Source organism: Ambystoma mexicanum, chromosome 5p, assembly GCF_040938575.1.
Source record: "Ambystoma mexicanum isolate Mex_15411 chromosome 5p, UKY_AmexF1_1, whole genome shotgun sequence".
In the NCBI taxonomy this organism is placed as follows: domain Eukaryota; kingdom Metazoa; phylum Chordata; class Amphibia; order Caudata; family Ambystomatidae; genus Ambystoma; species Ambystoma mexicanum.
In genome coordinates, this window is record NC_090930.1 from 760,319,761 (window position 1) to 760,347,758 (window position 27,998).

General features: G+C 45.3%; 1 protein-coding gene across 2 annotated transcripts in view; it reads left to right on the forward strand.

The window, feature by feature from the left end:
- The window catches only part of PDCD6IP (programmed cell death 6 interacting protein), a 1,152,781-nt gene that overhangs the window by 225,265 nt on the left and 899,518 nt on the right, over window positions 1-27,998 (forward strand). Inside the window, exon 7 of one of the 2 annotated variants that reach the window (XM_069613187.1) lies at window positions 22,985-23,116. In XM_069613187.1, coding sequence (XP_069469288.1) covers window positions 22,985-23,116 — 132 coding nt within the window. The remainder of the gene's footprint in view (window positions 1-22,984; window positions 23,117-27,998) is intronic. The other variant, XM_069613188.1, reaches the window with a different exon arrangement.

The window sequence follows — 27,998 nt, forward strand, 5'->3', positions numbered from 1 at the left end:
TGGGAATCAGAGCTGGAAAAGAAGCTGTCAGATATCCGGGAAGAACTAATGGCAAACCCCTCAAGGGACTTAAAAAGGACACTCCTACACACCGAGGGACAACTCGAACACCTCCGTAGCAAACAAGCCCAGAGATCTCTCCTATATCTCAAACAGAGATACTACATAAAAGCCAACAAGGCAGACCGGTATCTCGCCCGACTGCTCTCGTCGAAGCGGAACTTGACGACCATCAGGAACATCAAAAATGCACACAGGGATACGCTAACGAACACCGAGGATATAGGGGACACATTCAGGGAGTTCTATCAGAATCTGTACTCCACTGAGAACCCGGATGAAGCTGACCAAAATAGATTCCTGACATCGATCCCCTTTCAGAAAATACCAGAAGAAGCCAGAACAGACCTGGAGGCCCAGATAACCGAAAGTAAAGTGAAGAAGGCGATAAAGAGCCTCCCTCTCAACAAAGCACCAGGCCCGGATGGCTTCACAGTCCCATTCTACAAAAAATATGTAGACATCCTCGCCCCATTCCTCACTAGACTACTAAACACCTTCAAAGATAGTGGGAATGTTACTCCATCTATGAATGAGGCAAAAATATTGGTTTTTCACAAACAAGGGAAAGATCCCTCCCTCCCGGGCTCATACAGACCTATTGCCCTAATTAATCTAGACTCAAAAGTTTACACCAAAATCCTGGCAGCCAGGCTCTCCCCGCTGCTTCCCTCCTTAATAAACCCAGATCAATCGGGATTCATTCCGGGAAGGCAGACACACGACAACACGAGAAGGCTAGCCCACCTAACAGAGAAAATTAACTTCTCCCGCACCCCTGCAGTGCTACTATCTTTAGATGCCGAAAAGGCGTTTGACCGTGTAGAATGGTCAATGCTCTTTAAAACCCTGGCGCACATGGGATTTGGCAACCAATATATTAACATGATCAAAGCCAATTACTCCTCCCCCTCTGCAAGGATAGCGGTAAATGGGAGATTACGGAGAGGGTGGAAATCTCTAGGGGAACGAAACAGGGCTGTCGGCTATCACCACTCCTATATGCGCTATTCCTAGAACCCCTACTAATTAAAATTAGGGAATCAGACCAAATCAGGGGGATCGAGATGGCGGGGAGACAACATAAGGTAATAGCCTATGCGGATGACATGTTATTGGCACTTGAGGACCCAACCCACTCAGCCCCTGCGGCGATCCACTTACTAGAGCTATTTGGGAACATTTCTGGCTTAAGAATAAATAAGAAAAAATCAGAAATGCTTATATTAGCCGGGAGCAGTGAAACTCTGAGAAGGGAAGCAGGGCAAATGGACTTAAAGGTCGCGAAGGAGGGCATAAAATATTTGGGCATAACACTCACTCATAAGGTAGAGGCATTGTATAAAAAGAACTATCCCCCACTCCTTGCCAGGATACAAAAAGATCTAGAGCGGTGGAATCCCCTAAATATTTCTTGGTGGGGGAGAATCCAATCGATAAAAATGAACATCCTCCCAAAAGCACTGTATTACTTCCAATCCCTACCGATTGGGATCCCTGACTCCTTCTTCAGAGCCCTGGCAAAGTCGGTCTCATCTTTCATATGGAACAGGAAACCCCCCAGAGTATCTAGAACAATTCTCACATCCAACATCAGGGAGGGGGGCTTGGCACTTCCACACTTTAAGAACTACTACCAAGCGGCACAACTCGGGATCCTGAAAGAATGGCTAGGGGACAATCCACGAACGATCTGGGTGACACAGGACAGGGCGGTCGCAAGAACACCATTGGAAGACCTATTGTGGACACCAAGGCAGCACAGGCATCCAAATCTGCGCATTAGTGAGATCATGAGGGCCACGCTGAACGCCTGGGATGAGCAGACACGGAAAGGGAATATCACCACGACAACGGCCTGTTCACTCCAATCTGTAGGAACCGGCAATTCCCACCGGGGACAGAGAATGGTGCTTATGGGAACTGGGAAGAAGCTGGTTGCAGGAAAATAGGGGAGATGTTCGTGGATGGGGAGATGAGATCTTTTGCCGACTGCAAGTCACTCTGGAACCTCACAAACGCGGACAGATACAAATATGAACAGCTCAGACACTGGCTGACCACGCCAGAGATAACACAAGCTGCGACAAGAGAGCTTACCGCCTTTGAAAAGTTTCTCCTTACCAACTCAGGAGACCGAAAACTAGTCTCCAATCTCTATAGATTCATGAATACTCAGGGAGAAGACATAAAGTGGGCATACATGAAAAGATGGGAAAAGACGCTGGGGGAAGACATCACTACACAGCAGTGGCAGTCGTTGTGGGCCGATATCCCCAAACTGACCAGAGCAGTTCAAACCAAAGAAATGTGGATCAAGATCATCACGCAATGGCACTACACCCCGGAGAGGCTAAATAGCATGTACCCACTCACACCTAACCGCTGCTGGAGAGGCTGTACAGACGCAGGCACGTGGAGACACATCTGGTGGGACTGCCCTAAGGTCAAAATCTTTTGGTCAGAGGTAATATCCGAACTGAAGATCTATCCAGACGTGGATCGTTTCACGGAGAAAACCTGGCTCTGTGGACTCAAAGAGCAACATGCCAATACACTCACTAAGGCGCAAAGGAAAAGCTTCATGAGCCTAGTCATTGCGGCCTGGGCTACAATCGCACAGGGATGGAAAAAAAGAGACCCACCGATGCTGTTCACATGGTTACATAAGGTCTGGTCCCAAATGACTATGGAAAAAATAACACACAATCTCCATGGAACACGTAGCTCCTTCACAAAAGAATGGGGAGGAGTGCTAGAATATCTCCAGTCAGACTATATGGCACAGTGGTGCCCGCACTCCATAAAAATAACGGACTTATTCACTTCTTAATCGGTCCCGAGTACATTGGAACAATGACCATTCTTCCGGAAGAGGCTGGGTGGGGGAGGCGGGACAGCGAATTGAGGGATTGTTTACTTTCTGTATCACTTATAAATTAATAAAAATATGTTTTAAAAAAAAAAAGATATCCCCGTGCTAGAAACACAAAATGTGTAGACTCTTGAAATGTGCTGTTAATAAGCAAAACAGTCACCTCAACTAATAACCTCACCACATTGCAGTGTACTTTGCCTTATTGTGTATAATAGATTTGAACTTATTAGAAATGCTGTCAGTTTCTGACCCATGTGTTATTTTAATGTTGGTATTTTGTTGAATCATGAATACATTTTCTTTTAGCAGATATGTAATTACCTGTTTTTTAATGAGTGATTCTCATTTCTGTCCCGCTGTTGGTTGCTACCTGTACCAAAGTGTGTTAAAGGTAGCCTGTACTCACCTGTATCTTGTTCAAATCGAATAGTCCCTCACGAGTCGGGTCCCCCGATAACAAAAAAGAGGGTCTTCACCCTTATCACTACGTACTTAAAATTAGGCATACATTTGATTAGAGCGTTATGAAGGTAGGAGAGGGAGTTAAAATATTTTCCCTCATTATAAAATAGACTGCTCTTTTAATGTTCACTTAGTGTGCTTAAAATCTTTATAGGCTGTGTAACTCGCCAAACGGAGATTCCCTTTAATGTTACTGTAACCTTTTGAGGGTCCTTGTGTGATCCACGTGAAACTGTTTTTTTTTATGTTGGTTGCAAAAATTCTGACAGGAAGGATACGGCTGATGTTTTCGCCACCAGGAAAAAGAAATGGCGTTCAGACCTAGAATTGTACATTGGTGTAGATTTTCAAGAAAGAGTATATCGGACGTCCTTTTTGAGGACGTCCCCATCCCTTCCACCCCTCGCTCCCACATCCTCTCTCAATTTTCAAAGACTTGAGGACAAAAACACCCTGGCCCCCAGCGGGAGAGCAAAGGGGTGGAGTACTTCACCACAGGGCAAACAAGTCTGTTATTTGTTATTGCCGAGTGGCTTGGGTGCATATAATGCAAATTGATATTATTCAAATTGATATTCTTCACATTTTAGTAATTCAAAATGTATTGATCTTTGGGCTTTTTTTTTATTCTGCTAACACGGCAGAGTGCTAGTTATTTTTTATTCATGCAGGCACCTATAAAAGTGGAAAACCCACAGAAGAACATGCACAGCATTTAAGCGTATTTTACTTTTTCATCCAGTCATATTATTGGACTGTCGCAACAATGAAACGGAGCTCCTGTTGGTAATGTAATTTAGTAGGTTATACACCTTTTGTTGTATTCTGTTATGGTTGAGTCGGAATCCGTTTAGGCTTGACGTAATCTTTTTTTTGTTTTGAGGTTGATAAAATGAGCACTTGTGATTTTTGCAGTACTCTACAAATCGAGGAGCAAAGTTGTTCGAACTTCAAAATATGCTACAGAATTTATTGTAAGCTTTCTGCACTTATACTACCTAGTAGTACTAATATTTAATTTCCAGCAACTTCAACATGTTGGATAAACTTAATTTATTAAGCACCCATATATTCTTGAAGTTTTATTGGTGCTGCGGCATATGATCGATGATCAAGGAAATGTATCTATTTCAGGAGCGTTGATAAAGAGATGGGATTAAGAGATTTTCAAAATGAAGAAAATTATTTATAACCGTAATATTCAGTGGAAGAGCATTTGATTTCATAGGCTTGAACTGCCTCGGCAGGGACATAATGTGGAGGCTGAGATTTGCAGAGGTATAAGGGTGGTGTTATAGAAGCTTCTGTGAACCTGGCAAAGAATCTTTAAATGGACTCCAACTTTACTAGGCAGCAAGTACAAAGTAACAAGCACATGTGAGGTATAAGGCTCCTTGAAGGATTTGATGAGTCAAATTCTAACATTCTGAATTACCTGAAGTTTCCTCAAGCTATACTTGGGAAGACCAAAATTAAAGGATTCGCTATAGTCGAGCCTAGATTGAACCTCTGCTGTAATGGAAAATGGGTGACAAGACTGGGTAAAAGGAGAACATATTTGGCATAGAACTCGGAGTTTGGGAAAAAGATTGCATAATCTGTTTTATTTGAAGGATGAAAGACCAGTTGCGGTATAGTTTGATACCCAAGTTCTTTAGGACAGTAACCTGTTCTGGGCAGGCACCCATATGTGGGTGCCAAAAGTGTGATCCCCAGATATTTTGATTGTTGCCAAGTAAAATGGCTTCAGGCTCATGAGACCATTTTTTTTTCTTCATTCAGATAGAAATAGAAGTCGGGCATTGCTGGAACCTACTTGCTGCATCATCCCTCTCTGACTCTAAACTGCAGAGCTGTTTGCTGTTTATGAAGGTCATAGGATTGAATGATCTTCACCAAAGGACAATGGCGGGAGGGTGGATGGAGACAAACCCAGGACACAACACCACAAAGTAGATCGAGACTTATCGGATGCCAAAGAAACCGCTTAAGTGCGATTAGTCAAGGAAGAACAGAGCTGTTGGGACTAATTTTTCTATACTCTGGTCTGGTGGACAAATGTATAGAAGGCCAACATACATAGTGACAGGGACAACTCTGGAGAGCTGTAGCCAAACCAGTTCAGGTAGCAGTGACAGGCGGTCTATGCTAAGTTCTTCAGAGATGGTGAGCTTGTAAAGGGTCCACAAAGAGTCCACACAATGGGAATTGCAGGATGTATAAAAATAGTAAGTACTTATTGGCAAAAACACACTATAGAAAAATGACTACTAGCAACTAGTTATCACACAACGCTAATGAAAATATATACATTCACTTATTATAGGGTGTAATACAGATCACAAACTCCTGGAAAGGTAGGATTAGTATTATGCACTCAAGGTCCACAGAGAATGAGCCCTAACTTAAATTGTCCAGCAATAAGATGTCTGTGTCTTTTGACCAATATTTCAGGTAAAAGTTCCACAGAATCTTTGAAGCAGGAAAAAATGCAGGTAGGGTCTCTGGGGTCTAGTGAAGGGTTATTATGGTTAGAGTACCAGCTAACATAAGTAGCCCCAACTTTAAGAGGTCTTGCGCAAGCAAGTATTGGCAAAGCCAAAAGTGTTAGAATAAAGTTTATTATAAGCCCATTGACTTATAATGGGAGTATAGGAGTAGGAAGCTCTGTAACATACCCCCCGTACTCCGATTCTTCCCCAGATTTGGCAGGACAAAGGAGGTTGCTTTTCCCGCCCAAAGTTGCAGTTCTCGTTTTGCAGGGGTTGCAGGTTCTAGTTGATCTCTGGTTGGTGTCTTTCACTGTTGGAATGACTCTCAATTGGAATGACTCTCATTTGAAGAATGCAGCAAAACTCGATGCAAGACTCCTCTCGACTGGACTTGGGTCGAGTAAGCCATTTTGGACGGTGGTCACCACAGCACAGCGACGCAAAGGGGCTCAACTGCTGCGGTCAGACTTTCGGTTCCCCTTTATGCTAGGACGCCGACATCCTGCAGAGTTTAGTCTCGTAAGGCCAGCTGAGCATCCCCAAAGTTATAGGTCGAAACTTGGAATGTGACGCCAGCAGCACGGTAGCCCAAATTCGGAGTTGGTTAGCCACAGGACGGTTCTGGGACACTTATAAAGGCTGTTTGTTGCAGGTCGACAAAGCAGACGTCTGGAATGGATGTTGCATCGACTCCAAGGGTCGCAGCTCCTTCACAGGACTGCTTAAGATCATCAGCAAGATGGGGCTCCTCCAGGACAGCAGACGAAGTTGGCAGCCAGCCAGCGTTCCTTCCGAAGGGTCTCGGGTTTCTTCCCAGGTGTCACAGCTGGAGAGGGTTCTTGGCTCCTTCAGGTATATGCAGGATCTCTGAAGAATGGGTGCAGGGGACCTCTTATCCTAAAAGCCTGTTAAGAGCTGATGCCCTCACTAGCCAATGACAAAACTAGCCGAAACACCCCCACCCCTTTCCCCCTCCCCCCCCTTCAGTCCCATCAGGACCACTGGCAGGAACATTCATGCATACCACTCGGACACACTGAAACCAGTTTGTGGATTGGGACCAGACGGTCCCAGACCACATCCTGCAAGCAAACACACAGCCCTCCAGTAGCCCGCCAAAAGCTTCTGCTTTTCCTGGTCACTGGAAGTATTTATAAGTATTATTCTGGCCTCAGAGGCATGGAAGAGAAGGCTAAAGAACAAGATGGCAAAAGGACAAGTGAAAAATCTCATGACATGGCCATGTTTGACCAGTAGCCAAAGTTGGTAGCAAAACACAGTAAACGCGGTAAGGCTAAAATGATGTCCCTGAAAGTGGGAAAAAGTCACTGCTGCCACCAGCTTATCCTTTTAGCACACCTAGAGTAACCAAAAATCCTCTTGAGTGTTGGTTTAGGGCAAAACAAAAATGTACCCCATTGTACTCCAGTGTAAATTATACAAAGTTACCACAAGTGATACAAAAGTAGTAACACGACTAAGGGAAACAAGGTATCCCAGTACCAACAGCCCGAGGGACATGTCAGTTTCCCCATAACATATGAGCAAAAGCCAGTGTAGTGAAGCTTAATGCTTCCGTGCACTGCAAAAAGAGCAGGTCCGAATCAAAAATAAAAGCAAAAAGTTTGGGGATTCCGTAAAGATGGAGGGAAAGGTGCAGTATAGAGAAATCCTTCCTAACCATAGCCAGTCCAAATGACTGTCCCTAAACCCCATAGATGGGGATACGATGTAGGAGGATGAAATAATCTCACTTAGCTTAGCTAAATAAATCATGTTCTTGCCATTTGATTCTGCAATGTGGTTCAGTGATACACATTTTTCATTTGCTGTTTTGGAGAATGTGGTGGCCCATATAGATCTTTAGACTACTTTCCCTAAATTAACTTCAAGCTTTGCTTCTAGTTTTATGCAGAAACAATCTGTCCTATTTGCGGGTGCTAGTTTCTGATGATTCAGAGAGATTGGGTTGATAAATCTAGGCAAATTGTGATAATTGCTACCTGGGTTACTTAACTCAAGCATTTTCTAACATTGAAGCTGTATAGAGAATGGATAGGGGGATGCCCGTGGTACTCCTATGTGAGACATAAAGAATGTCCAACCTGAAACTTAAGAATATTGTATTTGCGACACTCGGGAAAGGTAATGCTTGAGCTATCACATGCGTAAGTCTGTTCACAGCTGAACTGGCCTGCAGGATTAACTTATTTTGATGTACATTCTTTCAGCGGAGGAAGGCTTTTTTTTTTTTTTTTTTTTTTTTTTTTTTAGCGTTTGTGCAGTAGATTTAGTCTTGTTTCGTTCTGTGCCAAGTTGTATGACAGTCTGCTGTCACAGGCACCTTACAATTAGTCTTGAACATTACTATTTTATTTTTTGAGATCTGCTTGCTTTATGAAACTAGACATGAACGTTTCGACACATCTCTTATTGTACAACTAACTGTTCTTTTGTTCTGTCATGTTTTTATCCAGTGACTGACAGATTTGAGGGTTTGACTATGGAGGACTTGTTGTAAGTACACAAGTAGTGTTTTTGTTGGTCTCTATGCCATTTGGTTTCCTTATGAGATTCATCCAGCATCTTTTGGGTTTGAGTTTTTCTCCCCAGTACACTAACTGAATAACTACACTGGAAGCCTATATATATATATATATATATATATATATATATATATATATATATATATATATATATATATATATATTTGATGTTTGTTAATCTGCTTAGAATCACATGCTGTGCATAGGTCCGACATCCAGTGGTCACTGCGGAGTATTGCATTTTGTTTTTCGTAGTCGAAAAAGGGGACGTCGACAAGGCGTGTCTAACACTATCCCTATAGTGACGTGCGTTGTACCCACAATCCCTCACGCGTCGAGGTCCCTCAGATTGTTTTTTTCCGCCCAGCTTCTGGTCGCCTTATGCGGAGCTCCTAGAGAGACATTGCAAATACTTACTACGGACCTCGGTCCTTAATTATACTTATTATATTGTTAAACATCCCTCCACTCGGCGTTAGCTGTGAAGCTGTTTCTCCGCCGAGCAAGTTTTCGACGGAGGGAAGAGACGGAGGGGATCCTTCGGCGCTGCCAAACACGTGGCCTGGCCTCGCCGACCAACATACAGTAGGGAGAGTGGGGGTTCGAACTTCTATCTTCTCTTTGAGAATGTCTTTCTTTCTCCCCTATCTTTCCCTTGGGGTTGTTATCACCAGTTATTATTGCCTCAGCTATGGAGAGGACACCTTTTAAGTTTTGCCCACGCTGTAGGGGCAAATACACTTGGAAGGATAAACACAAGCTCTGTAATCGTTGCTTGCCCCTCGATCATAAGGAGGACAGCTGCGCGGCCTGTAAGCTCTTGAAACCAAGAACTCTTAAAGAACGGAAAGTTAAGAGGTGGGCGGACTACGCGATGTCGAAGTCAGTTTCCTCACCCGCCACCGCTGTTACAGAAAGTGACGAGGAGGGTGATAACTCGGCGTCCGTTACGGAAGTCATTAACCCCCAGAAGGAGCGCTCGACGTCCGTCCCCGGCCCCAACGGGCTCGGCTCACGCCCTGCTTATGGGGATGAACACCCCGGCGACAAGGACGCACATAGACCCCATAGGCCTAAGCACACAACCCACGGCTCTTCTTCGTTGAGGACGAAGGATCCATCAGCGCCGAAGGGGACGCAGGGTACTCCGGCGTCTACCTCAGACCGTAAGGGTCTCAAGCCCCACCCGCAAACGCAGCCGCGACCAGCGATTGGGCTTTCATCAAACACGGGTGCTACCTCAAAAACATCCGACGTAACGCTCCATAGAGCGGCCGTCGAGAAACAACGCATAACGCAGGCAACGTCAACACCAGAGCCCTCTACTGGCGAACTCGTTGTCGAGAGCCTGGCGAGAATCGTTTCCGAAGACAAACGTAAGCGGACGACGAAACAGACGTCGAATACCGCACCAAAAGCTATAGAAACGCCGAAAAAGCACAAGAGTAGCCAGGAACTGCCCCCTTCATCTAAGGGCACTTCTGAACTACCGGAGGGCTTTTCTGAGGGCGACGGAAACGTTGTGGGAGCGTTCTAAGCGTTTGGAAGGTGAAAACACTGATTTCCCCCCTCTAGACTATTCAGGGGTTCCCCATGAGACCCTTGAAAGACTCCATTCTTGTATGGAGAAAATGGAAAGGTTTTTGGGTAGCCAAAACCCACCCACACCCAAGAGAATGGGCCCAGGATGACCCTAGGGTCAAGATTCCTAGGCTGTTTCCCCCTTCTACAGACGCATATGACCTCACTGAAGAGGAGCAATACCTCCAGGAAGATGAGGAGTGTTTGGGTGGAGAGGAAGAACATGAGGAAGAGGGGTTTGAAGAAGACCCTTACACTAGTGCAGGAGCTTTTGAAGAAGATACAGCTACCTCACAGCCCTGGCAATCCCCATCAGTGCAGCCTTGGCAATCCCCATCAGTGCACTCAGACCCTGATGTCTTTCACCCTTCTCCTCCCAAGGATTCACCTATTGGAAACACCTCCCCCATAGATGACCAACCTTCACTTAATGCACTATTGCGCAAGGCAGCAGCGCATTTTGAAATAGACACAGGGGAGACTCTTCCGGACATAGACTTTGTAGAAAAAGATATTAAAGAAAAAGCCCCGGTTAGTCAGTCTATTCCGCTCCTGGCTTCTATAAGGAGAAGAATAACTCCTTCCCTTTCCAATCCGGCCTTAGTCAGAGGGGTCAATCCTCGGATAGAAAAGCTCTTCAGCCCTTCATCCTCTGACCCTTTGTACATCCGGGGACATTCTATTCCTGACTCCCTTGTAGTTACTAATACAAGAAAAAGAGCGGGGGTACCACTATCCACTAGTGAGGCACCACCTGACAAAGAGGGCAAGAAGCTCTATGCACTTGGGGAGAGAATCACGACCTCCGCCGCCTTCTCAACTAGGATTGCAAATAACAATTCCCTACTAGCTAGCTACGCAGATGCACAGTGGAGCAAGCTGCGCAGCGAAGCAGAGGACGCACCAGAACCCCTGCGTTCACGCCTGCTAGCTATAATCTCAGAGGGAACTCTTGTAAACCAGGGCATCGTAAAGAACTCCTTAGATGCCGCAGAGACGGCTGGCCGTTCCCTGGTTCAGGGAATACTTCTCAAACGCCATGTCTGGCTGCGCAATTCGGGATTTAAGCCGGAAACCCAGGCTTCCCTGATAAATAAGCCCATAGAACAAACACATCTGTTTGGGAAAGCAGTTGATGAGGCCCTAGAACATGCGAAGAAAGAGTTTGATACCATCAAGACTCTTGACCAAATTTCTAGGCCACCTAACAGATGCAGCTATGGCAATAGACGCTCCTTTCGTGGCCAACGCCAGCAGCAAAGCCAACAGCAATTTTACTCTACCAACTGGCCCTCTAACCAAAGAACCCAGTTCAGTCAAAGAGGCCAACGTCGTGGCAAAGGAAGAGGTCGCGGCCCCAGCCCCAAAGGTCCCACGCCCAATACCAACAAATGACCCGAAGATTCGGGTCCCCTCCCATGCATCACCGGTCGGGGGCCGGCTAACATCGTTCCTTTCAGCATGGGAGGGAATAACGTCAGACCGCTGGGTATTATCCACCATAGCCCACGGATACTGCATCGAATTCAACGGTTCCCCGAAATACAGACCCCCTCGGAACCGACGCATGACACCGGAACACCTCACTATTCTTCTTCAAGAAGTAGAAGAGCTACTGAAAAAAGAAGCTATAGAGGCTGTCCCCCTATCTCAGGTAACAGAAGGTATTTATTCAGTGTACTTCCTTGTACCCAAAAAGGATTTAACCATGCGCCCTGTATTAGATCTGCGCCCAGCGAACAAGTTTGTCAAACCCCAAAAGTTTCGTATGGTGACCTTGCAGGAAGTAATCCCACTGTTATCACAGGGGGATTACATGACAACACTAGACATGAAAGATGCATACTTTCATATTTTTAATGTTGCCAGCGCACAGAAAATACCTCAGGTTCAAGATAGAGAACAAACACTACCAGTTCAGAGTACTACCCTTCGGGATAGCATCTGCACCAAGGGTATTCACGAAAGTACTGGCAGTGGCAGCGGCCCACCTGCGCAGGTTATCCATCCCGATATACCCTTACCTCGACGACTGGCTCATAACAGGGGATTCTTACGAAACATGCTTCTCCAATATCCAAAGGACCGTAGACCTTTTGTCCCAACTGGGCTTCTCCATCAACGAAAGGATGTCCAGCTTAGACCCCAGCCAAATCAAACAATTCCTAGGGGCTCTAATTCGAACAAAGGACGGCCTTGTCTTCCCCTCCAACGAGAGGGTCCAAAACATGCTGTTTCAGATCCCCTGTTATGTGGCAGGTCGAGAGGTGACGGTACGCAAAGCAATGCGCTTGCTAGGGATGATGGCGTCATGTATTTATTTGGTACCTCACGCGCGCTTGCGCATGCGCCCAATGCAAGAGTGGCTTTACAGCCAGTGGTGTCAGGCTAGCGGACAATGGGACGATCTAGTGGTGGTCTCGCAGGCCTTGGTTCTCTCGCTACGGTGGTGGACAAAAGAAAACCTGTTATTAGGGAAAACTTTTGCCACAACCGCAGTGGAAGCCACTCTTGCCACGGACGCATCCCTTACAGGATGGGGGGCTCGCCTATCCCATCAGACTGCTCACGGAGTGTGGACCCCGAGCTTAGCAGCCAAGCATATAAACCTGCTGGAACTACTAGCGGTGTTCAAAGCACTGAAAGCCTTTCAGGAACACTTACAAGGAAAGACAGTGATGGTCCTCACAGACAGCACCACAGCCATGTACTACCTCAACAAGCAAGGGGGCACTCACTCTCCAGGACTGTCCAAGCTGTCCCAGAATATATGGAAGTGGGCTCTCAAACACAATATGTTCCTATCACAACATGTACCAGGGGAACTCAATCTGCTAGCAGACAAACTCAGCAGAGACTTCCCCCTGCCTGAAGAGTACGAATGGCAATTGCACGAAGACATTGTCTTAGACGTCTTCACGCAATGAGGATTCCCGGAAATAGACCTGTTTGCAACTCTGGAGAACTCACAATGCCAAAGTTACGCCTCCAGGTACCCCCAGAACTAGTCCAAGGGGAACGGTCTGTCGATTCAATGGTCAGGGAAATTTGTTTACGCTTTTCCCCCCGACTCCCCTTCTCAACAAAGTGGTGCACAAGATGCACCAGGAGCAGGTTACCATGATACTAGTGGCCCCAATGTGGGCCCGGCAGCCATGGTTCGCTCACTTGATGGAGATGTCCCTATCTCCCCCAGTGAAACCCAGTGAAACTTCCCTGCCCGTACAACATGCTGTCACAAGACAAGGGCAGGACACTGCATCCATGCCCTCAGACCATGAACTTAGCAGCCTGGCTCCTGAGATCATAGAATTTGGACATTTACAACTCCCACAGAGATGTATGGACATCCCCAGGGAAGCCAGAAAACCTAATACTCGCCACTGCTATTCTAGCAAGTGGAAAAGATTTGTCATCTGGTGTAAATGTAAGAGCATCAACCCGGTTGACTGCTCTCCCACTAACATTGTTCTGTACTTGACCCATTTACTGGATTCAGGTCTAGTGTTCAATTCCATTAAAGTCCACCTAGCGGCACTTTCTGCATACACCACTTCCCAACTTAGTGTCGTGGTGGAAGATACCAGTTATCAAGGCCTTCCTGGAGGGGGTAAAGAGAATACACCCTCCGATAGCTAACCCAGCTCCCGGATGGGACTTAAATGTGGTACTTTCTAGACTCATGGGCCCTCCTTTCGAACCCATGCACAAGGCAACTCTTAAAGACCTCACTCTTAAGACTGCTTTCCTAATAGCTATCACCTCCATTAGGAGAGTAAGTGAACTACAGGCTCTTTCTGTACTAGACCCCTTCGTAACAGTTCACAAGGATAAGGTGGTTCTACGCACACACCCAAGGTTTGCAACAAAATTCATCTCGAAATTTCATGTAAACCAGTCAATAGAACTACCAACGTTCTTTCAAAACCCTTCCAGCTTGGGAGAAAAAAGTCTGCATACACAGAGCTGTCATGTTCTACATGGAAAGAACCAGACCACTGAGAAAGACTAATCAGTTCATTGTCTCTGTGGCAGCAGGAAGAGAAGGAGATGCAGTTTCAAAGTCCACTATATCTAGATGGATTGTTCAATGCATCACTGTCTGTTACACTCTTGCTAAGAGAGAACTACCCTTCAAGCCAAGAGCACATTCCACTCGAGGCACTGGGGCTTCCATAGCGTGCATTGCAAATGTTCCCCTTGAGTCCATCTTCAAAGCGGCTACCTGGAGTTCTGTGCACACCTTTACAAAACACTACTGTCTAGATGCACACTCTAGATCTGACTCCCAGGTGGGACAGGCAGTATTAAGACATCTTTTCTCTACTGTTCCTTCTCATAACCCACCGCCAACTCTGGGTACTGCTCGCTAGTCTATGCACAGCATGTGATTCTAAGCAGATTAACAAACATCAGAAGACAATGCATTACTTACCGTAAAAGCATTTCTGATGGTTGTATCTGCTTAGATTCACATGCGCCCACCCTTCCACCCCGCTCGGATGGAAGGAACATAGACATCCTTTTCTATATTTCTCTCTTTTCTGTACTCACTCACGTCTAGAAGGCTCCCTCAGGGCAGAAAAATACAAACAGAGGGACCTCGACGCGTGAGGGATTGTGGGTACAATGCACGTCACTATAGGGATAGTGTTACAGACACGCCTTGTCGACGTCCCCTTTTTCGACTACGAAAAACAAAATGCAATACTCCGCAGTGACCACTGGATGTCGGACCTATGCACAGCATGTGAATCTAAGCAGATACAACCATCAGAAATGCTTTTACATTTTTTCTCGAAAAAGGAGAGGGGCGCACTCCAGTTTCCCTGCACAGTAAACCTTCTAAGCCACTGGTGTTCTCCTCCTACCGGTTTCTGTGCTCTTCACATCGTCAGGGAGGCAGGCTTAACTTGCAGCTCACAGCAAGTGCAGGTGTTGACAATCAATGATGATTCTGCTGCAAGGACTTCTGGTAGCTGTAGTCATCAGGTTTGCAAGGAACAAGCGCACACCCAATCCCACAGTGGGGAAAGGGGGGGTGGGAGGTGAGTAGCCTACAGTGAGGCACTCCAAAGCAGGGCATGTTTCACCCCGGTGCAGCACCCTATCTTTTTAGGCTTGTGGAATGTGCTTAGATCACATACTATGCGTAGACAGAGTATTACAGTTGTTTTTGAAACTCTAAAAGGGACGTAGACCGGGCATGCCAGTAATAGTACCCTAGTGTGACATCCACTGTACCCGTGGTCCTTCACGCGTCGAGCTGCCTCAGATAGTTTTGTTTCCCCGCCATCGTTGATGGACGCTTAATTGTGGAGTTCCTTTTGGCTGATGCCATTGATTGTTAAATTAGTTTGTTACTCTTTCTAACCTTTCACTACACCGACTTTTGACATCTTCGGCGGTGGAAAGGACGAACGTCAAACAAAGAGCTTAATTCAACGGGCCCCTTCGGCCTTGGAAGGCCGCACTGCGCCACGCCCGTAACAATAGGGAGAGTGTGGGGTGGACCTTAGAGAATGCATTTTCCCCTTACACTCTTTTCTTGCCTGGCTGCCATTTCTTTTAACTATGTAAAACAGTCCATTTAAATTCTGCCCTAGTTGTAATAAGTTCCCCTGAGTAGACAAGCACTGGGTGTGCAATCTTTGTCTTGCACGGGACCACGATGAGGGCCATTATCGAGCTTGTAAGCTCTTCAAGCCACAAACGCTCAAGGACCGAAAGACAAAGCGCTGGGCCCATCACCCCATGCAGGCTGAGGCCGCCATGGACGTGGATCCGGCCTCCAGCGATGGTAGCGTCACAGTCTTTTCGGGTGGCGAAGGCGATGGGGAAACCAATAGATTCCCAAGTCCTAGCCCCCGACCACAATAGACAGTCCTGATGCTTTGTTACGGGGATGGCACCCGGCGGCCGTAGCACTCGCACTACTCCCCGCACTAAGCACATAGCCAAGTACTAAGATTCAACAGCAACAGCGACCAAACGGCCGCACACTGCGTCGAGGGGAGGTCCACCGAATCCCTGTCCTCTGGGCACTCGAGGTCCTGATCACCACACGACAGGCACTGTAAGTCGAGAGACGATACAGACGTTGTGTCCAAACCCTCTGCCGAACGCTGGAAGACGAGGCTTTGGTCCTCACCACTTCTGAAATTCGACATTCTATGTCAAACGGCCAAAGGCACCAAAAGTTTGGAAAAAGACCATTTGGTGCAAAAGCATGTCCCTGAAAGCCTCGTTAAGGTTAATGAAACGCTCCTCCAAGAGTCACTCTCACAAGGAGAAATCTAGCACACCTCACAGGGAAAGACACTGTTTCCCAGGGAGAAGAGACCTTAACAGAGGCCTTGAAGAACAAGGGCCAGCCTACCCCTCAGGCCCAACCTGCACCTCATGGACAGATTGCACCTGAAAACCCTGTATCCATACCAAGTTCATCACAGTGGACCTCTGAGGACATTGATAGGTTTGAGAAGAATGACATTCATGGCTAATTTCTTTGAGAAGAAGCCCCAGGCTATCCAAAATTTCAAAACCACGCCACCAACTACTGACGCTTCATCCTCCCAGCCCTAGCTAAGAGTCCACGTCCTGACACCCTTCCTATTTTACATCGGGTAGACCCCGTCAATATTGATCTATATGATCTAAATACAGACACTGAGGACAATGATACAATCCAGGAAGCAGTCCAATGCTACGATGATGAGGAAGAGGATGTGTACAACTTACCCTCTCCAGTTAACAAGGACGCACCAGTGGCAGATTCACCAGTGGACAATCAACCACTGTATAACGATATGCTCATGAAGGCAGCTGAGCACTTTCAAATTCAGACACAAACTCAGCTAGATAAGGATTTTGTGGAGGATATATTGGGGGCAGGAAAGCCGCCATCCAATTTATTCCAATCCTGCAGTCCATCCCAAGAAGGATGCAACCAAAAGCAGGCAGTCGACCCACGTATTGGAAAAACACTTCCGTCCTGCACCGACGGATCCACTTTACATCATGGGGCAGCTAAAACCGGTTTCTCCTGATGAGGAAAGTAAATAACTCTTCTCTGTGGGGAGAAAGGTGGCCACTTCAGTGGCCTTTCAGACAAGGATTGCGAATAACGCAACACTGCTGGCAAGCTCCAACTGCCACAAGTGGGACGAGGTGGTAACACTAATAGCTTCAGCTTCTGAACCCCTCAAATCGCAACTGTCCCCAGCAGTAGCAGATGGCAAGACGGTATGCAGCTGCATCTTAAAATACAACTTGGATGCTGCAGATCATGCAGGCAGGATCATTGCTGAAGGTACTATCATTAAACGCCATCCATGGCTTCGCCAGTCTGGTTTCAAACTTGAAACACAGGCAACACTCCACAACATCTCGGTAGACTGAAACGTCTTGTTTGGGAAGGCCGTGGAGGATGCATTAAAATCTGCCAAGGAGTAGGACGATACTCTTAAATCACTAGGCCAGCTAACGAATAAGCCACCAGGCCAAAGAGGTGGAAGCAATTTTCATGTTTTTCAAGGTCAAAGCTTACAAAAGGTTTCAGGTTATGGACAGTCGGGGCTCATCCTGGGAAAATAATCTGGTACAAGCCTCGCAAGGTTTCCAGAGGGGCCAGCGTCGAACTCGTGGCCAGGGGAGGTCCTCCACTTCAGTGGTGGAGCTACACCTCCTAAACAATGAACACCAGCTTCAGGTTCCCTCCCATGCCTCTCAGGGCGTATAACGCACTTCACCCATGCATGGGAGGGAATCACCACAGACAAGTGGGTGCTATCTACAGTAGCAGGTGGTGATTGCGTGGAGCTAATTCAGCAACCTCAAACCATCCCCCGCGACAAAAGAACCACAAAGGAAGAACACATCCTTCTTGAGTAGGTTGCAGCACTGTTACTCAAGGACGCCATAGAAATCGTCCCAGGTAAACATGGGTATTTATTCAACTTACTTCCTTGTGCCAAAGAAAGATCTAACTATGTGCCCAGTATTAGACCTACATCCTGCAAACACTTATGTAGAGCCACAAAAATTCTGCATGACAACGCTACAAGTAGCAATCCCTCTGCTAAAGCGGGGGGACAACATGGTAACACTGGATATGAAAGATGCCCATCTTCATATTGCAATGTTCCCAGCGCACAGGAAACTCTTGCTTCAAGCTAGCAAACCAGCACTACCAATTCAAGGTGCTTCCCTTCGGAATGGCGTCTGCTCGAAGGGTATTCACCAAAGTACTGGTGGTGGTGGCAGCGCACCTCCGCAGTCCAGTGTAACCCTACCTAGACGAATGGCTGATTACAGGGGAATCCCCCCACCTTTGCTGGCAAAACACTCAAAGAACCATAAACCTTCTCTTCCAATTGAGCTTCTAAATAAAAAAGAGAATCAGGCCTTGTGCCGAGCATAACCAAACAGTTCCTTGGAGCGGTCTTAAACACGGAAGCAGGGAGTTCAGAATATGCTACGTCAAATACCTCTATCAAGCAGGTCGCCAGATAAGCGTACGCAAAGCAATGAGTTTACTAGACATGATGGCATCTTGCATTTACCTGGTCCCACACGCACGTTTGTGCATGCGCACCATGCAGGCGTGGTTGGCGAAATAGTGGTCTTGGGCAAGCAGTCAGTGGGACGATCTAATGGTCGTTTCGCCAACACTAGTAGAAGACCTATGCTGGTGGACAAAGGAGAACCTGTTGAAGGGAAATGATGCGGCAGTGCAAGCGGTCGTTAAAACAGACGCATCACTCTTCGGGTGGGGGGCACATCACCTTCACCACACAGCACATGGGCTATGGACTCGCATCACAGCACAGAACCACATCAATCTGCTGGAACCTCTGGCAGTATTGAAAGTGCTTCAAGCATTCAAAGTTCAGCTAACAAATCAGTCGGTCCAAATCCTAACTGACAGCACCACTGCAATGTTCTACATCAACAAGCAGCGGGGCACACGCTCTCCAAGCTAGCACAGAAAGTATGGAAATGGGCACTCAGATGGGGGGTGGTGTTCCTATCTTTCCAACATGTTCCAGGGGTACTCAACACTCTAGCAGACTCTCTTAGCAGAGATCCCCTACCAGAAGAACACGAGTGACGACTAGATTCAAATGTCGTAGTCCACATATTTTTCGCAAAGGGTTACCCCACACTAGACTTGTTCGCTACAGGAGAAAACAAGCAATGCCCAGACTTGTGTCCATATTTCCCCAGCCAGACTCCAAGGGGGAACGGCCAATGTATGAGTTATTCATGTAAATTTTCCTACATTCCGCCTGTCCCCCACAGCTCAGACTCCCCCGCCCGACTCTTCTAATGGGCATGGTGGTGAACAAGATTCACAAAGAACAGGTGACGCTCATCCTAGTTGCTCCCATGTGGGCAAGGCAGCCATGGATTCCACATCTGCGCAAACTGGTGTTGTGCGAGTCCCATCAAACTCCCATGTCAATCATTTAACCCAACACGGGGGAATAACAATGCACCCTCAACCATGCTCAATGAACTTGGCAGCATGGCTCCCAAAGTCATAGAGTTTGGACATCTTAATCTACCACAGCAGTGTATGGATATCCTCAAGGAGGCATGAAAACCAAGCATCAGACAGTTATTTCGACAAGTGGACGAGATTTGTAATTTGGTGCCAGTCTAAACAAATAAACCCCATAGAATGTACTCCATCCCACATTTTAAATTATATGCTCCACTTGTTAGACTCAGGGTTAGTATTCAACTCCATAAAGGTCCACCTGGCGGCTTTATCAGCGTACACCACCTCTGAGAGTAAGATATCATGGTGGAAAATTTCAGTCATGAAGGCATTCATGGAGGGGGTAAAGAGACTCCATCCTCCAATTTCAAACCCACCACCAGGCTGGGATCTCAATATTGTACTTGTTTAGCTCATGCCAACCCCCCCCCCCGACCCTCCATTCGAGCCTAAGTCTTAAACACCTGACATACAAGACTGCCTTCTTAGTGGCTATTACTTCCATAAGAAGACAAATTGGTTTTACGTACACATCCAAGGTTCTCTCCTAAATTAATTTCCAAATTCCACGTGAACCAATCCATTGAGCTACCAGCTTTCTTTAAGAATCCAACTAGCTCATCTGAGGTAAAACTCCACACACTGGATGTGAGGAGGGCAGTCCTTTACTACATAAACAAGACTAGACTGCTGCGAAAAACAGATCAACTGTCTCTGTAGCACTAGGCAGAGAGGGAGACCGCATTTCCAAGAATGCCATCTCCAGATGGATAGTCAGATGCATACAACTATGCTATTCATTATCAAAAAAGACTCTGCCTTTCATACGAAGAGCTCACTCCACAAGGAGCACAGCAGCTACTTTGGCCTATGTCACTAATGTCCCCTTAGACGGCATTTGCAAAGCAGCTACATGGAGCTCAGTACACACTTTCACTCAGCACTACTGCATTGACACCCATTCCAAAGCAGATGCACACGTGGGACAAGCAGTTCTAAAACATCTATTTGCAGCTGTTCCTTCTAACAACCCACCACCTTCTCCCAACAGTTCTCGCTAATCTATGCATAGCATGTGATCTAAGCAGATTCTACAACCCTCAAAAGGGATACATTACTCTCCGTAATCATATTCCTGTTGCTTGTATCTGCTTAGATTAACATGCGCCCATGAGAGAAAGTGCATAGATGTCATGAGCTTCTCTGGTATGTATCTGCTTGGATACACCTGTACTCGTGATACACTTCATGCTACCTCATGTCAGTAACAAAACAATCTGAGGGACCTCGATGCGTAAAGGACCATGGGTACAGTGCACGTCACACTAGGGATAGTATAACTGGCACGCCCTGTTCACGTCCCTTTTCGAGTTTCAAAAAAACAACTAATACTCTGCAGCTTCCACTAGATGTCGACCTATGCATAGCATGTGAATCTAAGCAGATACAAGCATCAGAAATAAGATTACGGTGAGTAATGACACACTCACACACTCACACACTCACACACTCACACACTCACACACTCACACACACACTCTCTCTCATATGGCCCATTTATTCACCAAAAACATACATCAATGCATAATAAGTAATAAAAGTAGTTTAGAAAAAATATATTACGGTTGATACAGCATTAAAGAATGCCTTCATCTCAACAAAAAAAACAGCACTGGAAAGCTCCCCCGCAGGCAGAGAGATCTTGATATCAACGGTCCTGGCACGAATGGTCTGTATACCAGCAAAGCTTTCTCTGACTGTCTGGGCGCCCCCCTTTTTAAGCCAAAACTTTCTGCCTTTTTCCAAGCCTCTGCCGATTCAAAAGTTCCCATGAGCCCCCAGCCGGAGTGACCTATAACAACCCAAAAAGCAAAGCTTTTCCTTCCCTTTCTCATGAAGGCAGCAAAAATAACTACATTCCACAACAATGTTCTCAATTACCAGATTGTACCTGGCTCAGTCTTAGCAGTCTATCTGTGTAGTTTGTCTCCAAAGTGCCCTTGAAGCATTGCAGAATAATAAGCACTAAAACATGTTTATCAATGGAGTTTTGCATAAAGTGCAATTTCCACTGAGGCCTGAAGCAAATGTACATTATAGCTCTGGGTGCACTGCACACAAGTGCTATATTTTAGTAAAAAGCGCACATAGGCTCTGGTTTAGTCAAAATCATTACAAAGGGTTACCTGGTCATTTTGTGTTAATTTGCCTTTTGAAGTAGTTTCACAAGAAGTAGAAAGCTCTGCCTATTGTTTGTGTAGACTCTGCATGCAGCTTCGTAAGTGTCAATATTATCCCTTTTCTTTGTTGCTATAGGTCAGTATCTCTAGTGGCAGAGCCTTTTTTTAATGCATCAATGGCTGCATTTGTGGAGCCAATGGTAATTTCTTGCTACAGTACAAGTATGTCACTTTTAAACCTTTTTGCTAATTCAGTAGATGGTGTTGATTTAAAGGTATGATGTTTTAAACCACTAAAGCACTGGATCGTTTGCTGGTATTCAAACTGTTTTAGGGATATCATTGGAAAGCCTAAGGCCTTGCTTCACACAACTACCACGCGTTTGGCAAAATGGTGTGTGGTTTCATTTTAGTTTTTTTTACCAAGGAGGCCTCCTAGAGCTATTTATCTACACTGATATATTGTCATGATAGACTTGTGTGTATGACCACCACCAGCAGCAGGCTTGATAAGATAATTTTCTTACATTATTTTTTTTGCTTGCTGTTTCAGGTACCATCTGAATTCTGGATTGGTCTCCTTTTGGAAGGCCCTTTACTTGTTTGTATTTGCTACAGTTTGTTTTGTAGTTAATTTATTTAAAAAATACATGATGGAATGAATCCGAATTAGAGGGTTCATAGTTGTTGCCTTGCTATCAAGTCAACAATGATTGGTTTGAAAGGTTTTCTTTAGATTCCTGTGGTCATGGTCTGCATTCGATTTAAGAGTACTTTTCCTTTTATTATATGCAGGGATGATTCAATGGTTTGTTTCTTGATAAAAATCCATCAGTAAACATTGGTTAACATAGTGAAGGTGCTGAAATGTTAACACATATTCAATCAATTGTGATTTTAATAACACACATTGGATAGGGAGAATCTTAGTGTAGTTTAGAATAATAGTATCTCTAGCACTAACCACGTTATGCTTGATCCTGCATTTTGTTCTTTACTAATTAAAAGTACTAATTTGACAACTTCTTAGCTTGAGTAAAGTGGAGTTAAAAAATAACTGGATCAAAAAGAAAAAGATCTAATAAGTTTATTCTAAAAATAAAATGTCCACTCAATTCAATCTAGCCCCGATCCTTTGGGTTTACTAACTTTACTTCTAATAATATAACCAATTTCAAGCACTCTTGGTTTGTTCTAATTTCCTCTCTTCTTGCTTTTTTCTTCCTGCATCCCATGTTATTTCTGTGGTTGTTTGTGTGTTTGGACTTTCCCCTGGTCAGTATTTCTATTTCCAGGAGGTGTTTCCAGTTCTGGCTGCAAAGCACTGCATAATGCAGGCAAACGCGGAATATCATCAGTCTACGCTAGCAAAGCAGCAGAAGAAATTTGGCGAAGAGATTGGAAGGCTACAGGTAGGAAAATGTACTTCTAATGTATTGTTTAAGTTTGTTTGTGTATATTAGTTACATTTTCAAAACACCTGCCTAACAAAAGACTCGAAAAAGCACCAAGCCACCTGTTTCCACTGCCTTATCTCACCTACATAATCCTCAAGCACTGCTCTTGTTGACGTCATAATTGTGCCAGTTATTACATTCTTCCTAAACAAGGGACACCTTTATTCCTCTGAGGTCAATGAACTTATAATTATGGGCTGCCAAGACAGAGTATACTCGTGCCCCCGTCCCTCTTTGTTTTTACTGTAAAATCACTGCAGATCGTTCCATTTGGTCTGCAGCTATATAGCTCTTAAAACGTGTCACTTTGCTGGTGTAAGCAACTACCACTCTATTGTTTAGTCGTTTAATCAGAGATACAGAAGCGTTTAAGTAATAATTTGTGCCTAGCCATTCTCACAGATACTCAAAGAAACCACCCTCAACCCTCCTAGAAAACGGTTTTATTTCGACAAATGTTCATTTTCCCTTGTGGGTGCTACACAGTTCCATTGTTTTAATTGTTCTCTTCTCTCACTGTTTTTGTGTAGCAAAATGTCAGCAATAAATCTGTTCCAAGAACAGCACCATAGCCTGGGTGTCACCCATTCAAGATGAAATGGAGGTTGAAGCTATTATAGGCTTGCCACATTGCTCTTAAACATGGTTAGTTCAGTCTTGCTTTTATAGGATGGCAATGGAGATTTTCCAAACGTTTGGCGTGGGAATGTCTTAATTCTGTTAAGACACAGGCAAACATTGTGCTTCTTTTTCTTTATGAAACACAGCATAAGAATGGTAGTCCTTTAACTGAGGGCATGCCACAAATGCTTGGGCCTCATTTTCCATAACCTTTGCTGCCTCAGAACTGTATGGCACAAACTGAAACCTCAAAGGAACAGAACAGTGGTCGAAGAACTTCCCATTGGACTCCATTTGCAGGACCGGCCAACTGTCACCTGCTTCTGGAAGCTACTCATGGTGACTGTGTCCGGCCCTGCAACAAGAGGGACGATTATTACCATCTCCTCATGTGGACAACGTAAAGATAAATACACTTGTTTTCTTAAACCATCAAGACAAGATGGTAAACACAACTGAACTCTCCACTGTCCTGAAGCTTTAGTCTTGGAAGCAATACTGCTAAATCTGAATTTCACTTCTTAGGTGCTAACCACAGAAAAAATTGCCAAAATGATCTCTAACCATCTAGCTAGCGTATGAAAGGGCATCAGGCTATTAGGCGTACAAACTGTGACAGGCAGCTGTCCGTCTCTCCTCTTGTGTACACTTGCTGTGATTTCCTCATGTCTTCAAGCAGGACATTACACACAGCTTGGGTTGTTCTGGAAAATCCTGTCTGTTATATTGAAGCCTCCGCCCCCATTGGCAAACCTGTGGCACCATAGAAGGCTCAACAGGATGGTTAATGTAAAAGGGAATTCCCCATTCTTAATGCGAACTGCTTATCTCTCCAATACTGAAAGATTTAGCACTATATTGACCTCTCAGGATGTAGAGTAACTAATCCCCGGTTGTGTAGTCATCCATGCAACTTTTTAGGAGGCAGCACACTTTCTTGCTCATACACTGTGACTTGCTCCACAAGATCATGCCCCACTGGAATGAATGACCTATATGTATTCACCGCTCAGTAAGTCTTAGCATCCACCACCAGTCTGGCCAGGAAATGTAAGACTTGGTTTTAACGTGCTGAAACTGGATTGTGACCCTGTCCACTCACCACCTGCGCCCCTCTGACCAAGCTGCTTTGTAACCTGCAAGTGCTGCAGATGGAGCCCAAGATTTCTTGATAAGCTTCTCCAATTTTCCAGAAAGATATGGGAGCAACCTTGGAACTCCTCAAAGCAATTAGGGACTAAGAACCTGCCCTTAGTAATGGCGTAGGGTTGCCTCCTCCAACAAGGGAACCACCTTATTGTGCATTGGAAGCACAGGCTTTCCTACAACCTTCAGTCTCTGCATGGCTTGATAATGAAGAAGCCATGGTAAGATAGCCCCTACACTGACACTAGTGTGTACCCCTCTCGTTATAGTAAGTATTTATTTTGTAGGCCCTGAGACCCATATAAGGGTCTTTTGCTGGGCTAGATTCAGATCTGATTTTTCTCAATTTGAGAAACACAAGAATTCTGTTGGAGGTCCTTGGGTGTGTTTACCTGTGCCTGACAGTGTTTCTTGTCATGCAACATTATCTTGTTGTCCAGGTAGCTGATCATACTGATGCCTTAAGGAAGGTGGCTTTGAGCTTCATCACTTTGGTTACTACACATGGCGCTGAGGAAGGGTACATGGACTTCCGGCATTGGCCTGCTCTGCGGATCATAGATTCAAAAAGCTAGATCTGCACCTCTCCGTTCTAGGTACCAGTGCTCTCTATGAAGTATGTCTTGGTGTATCTGAATGCCCTCCATTTTGAAGTGCTAAAATACCCATTTGTTGAAGCTTCTGATGCTTATTGAAGCTTAAGACAATCTTTTGCTTCACAAGCTTGTGAGGAAACCATGGGGTGCCAGCATGCTGGGAATACTGCGCCCTTCCGGACTAGCTGTGCCACTTGTCAATAAGCACCCTCTGTTCTCGCCAGAAGGATATGGGAATGGGAGGTGTATGCTGTAATGGTGTGTCATCTAACTATCCGAAAGCTGCTACTAGTTTGCATTACCCATCCACTGCCTGCTCTTGCTTCCTAGTTGTGGTGATTTTGGATTGAGCTCTCATCGCTGCCACTGTTCCTCCTTATCTCTGGTCAGGGGAATACTCTCGGCGTTTTCCACTGACCACCTTAGGTGGAGCGAGTCCTTTCCGAGGACTTTTTGGGTTCACCACCCTTCAAGGTTCAAGATGTCATTGGTCTTTTCTTCGTGGTCGCAATTGTAAAGATGGATTTCTATAATCTTCCCTGGTGGACAGATTTTAGGAGCCCGCCTCCCCCTCCCCCCAGTTCTGATGAACAGAGCTCCGAGAGTTTAGACAAAAACCAATCATGGTACATGGATGAGCAGTTGAGGCTTAGTCTCTGGAGAATGAGTGGGGTCACAATCCACACAGTATGGCTCACAATAATTCAAGTTAGACAGTCATGTATAACAGTTATTTATAACAGACCTTTTGAACACACTGGAAAATGAATCTTAACAGGTAGTATTATCATCGCACAACACTCTGAGACAAATCTGTACAGTCACCATGGGTTCAAATATACATCAGATAACTTAACTGAATTACGCTGCTGCGTTGGTTGCACCACATTTGCATTTTGCTCAATACACCACATTTTAATTTTGACACTGTTGTGTTGGCGCTTGTAAGGAAGGCATGGTAAACAGTAAGACAGACACAAGTGATCACAGTTCAAGGCAATTTATTGAACTTTCAAATGGGTTGTCAAATGCCCATCTAAAGATGGCAGAAAGCTACGACCATCAAATAATAAAGCAGTCTTAGTCAAGTATGTTAAAATAAAAGGGCCTCGACTAATAATCCAATTCTCCAGCATGGGGTCTGGCATGGATTCACCTGCTCATGAATATTCCCCGTCGTCAGGCTGGGAATCCTCGGTAAAGAAAAAATCAGTATCAGTTTCGTTTCTGATCTGTCTTTCGTAGTAGTAACCAATCACTGATCACTGCGTCATACTGACCACAGCCAATGGCTGCCCTCTACCTAAGCCCCGCCTCTGGCAGCCATCTTCAGATTTTTACTGCACGTTCAAGTGTTGGGATCCTCGTGCTATTGCTCTCGAGCGTTAGTGCTTTTTTTCATAGAAAAATTTCTTTTTTTTTTTTTTGTAAATTATAGTTTATTACAAACTTTTATTACAAAACATTCACTTCACCACTATTCCCATTTTCTCTTTCCCATCTCTATTTATAGTCTGGTGGTCTCGCTGCTCATCGCTATCGTCGACATCACTTTCTGTTCAGCTACAATTTATCACTGTATCCATGAAGTTTACAACTGCGCATGTCAAGTGGACCGAGCTTCCATTTAGAACGCGATACCACCACTCATCCATATTCATGTTCAAAGGCGCGAACTTCGCTAGATGGGAGTGTTCGTAGTTCTTTAAGGCTTGCACATTCTGCTATTAAATGTCTAGAGGATTCTACTGCAGCTCCGCAGTGTCGACAGATATTATCCAAAGTGGACTGATCATGTCTCATGAATAGCATTTCCTTTACTTTAATGACATTTAGTCGCAGGCGGAGAAATTTATCTCGATGGTAACGTGATGGAAATTGCACCAAATAGCTTGGCATTACATTCCGTTGGTTCTTTGTAGGTCCAAGTTCTAGTGCTAACCCATCTAGTTTTTCTAAGTTTGTCATCCAGGCCCATTCATATATTTTGCGTTTTGCAATTTGGGGTTGCGCAAGGAGCAACTCCATCTTGATGTCTGCAGCATGCATGATCTCCCTTACACCTTGGACCCATTTTAAGGTTACATCTGTGTGCGGATGTCTGATTGATGTGGCAAATATTTCATACGCCGGATTTGGCATCTGCATCTTTCGTAAGAGCGCTAGAGATTTCCAGAGGACACTAGAGTATAATTCATCTAAAGCCAACTCGTGTCTAATGGCAATAATTGAAACATGTTTTGGTAGCTGTAGCACTGTCTTCCAAAACATGCTTTCTAACTTGGCCCAAATTTGATGGTCCAAGTTCCACCCCACTTCTGACCCGAAGGTGATGGCGGGTATTGCCTTTTGATAGTAGAATGTTCTGACAGGTATTAGTGAAAATTTGCCATAAAGATTGTGAATTCGACGACCTTGAAGTGCCAGCGTTTTCATACGTTGTGTGATATCCTGTACCCAGCTCCATTCTCAGA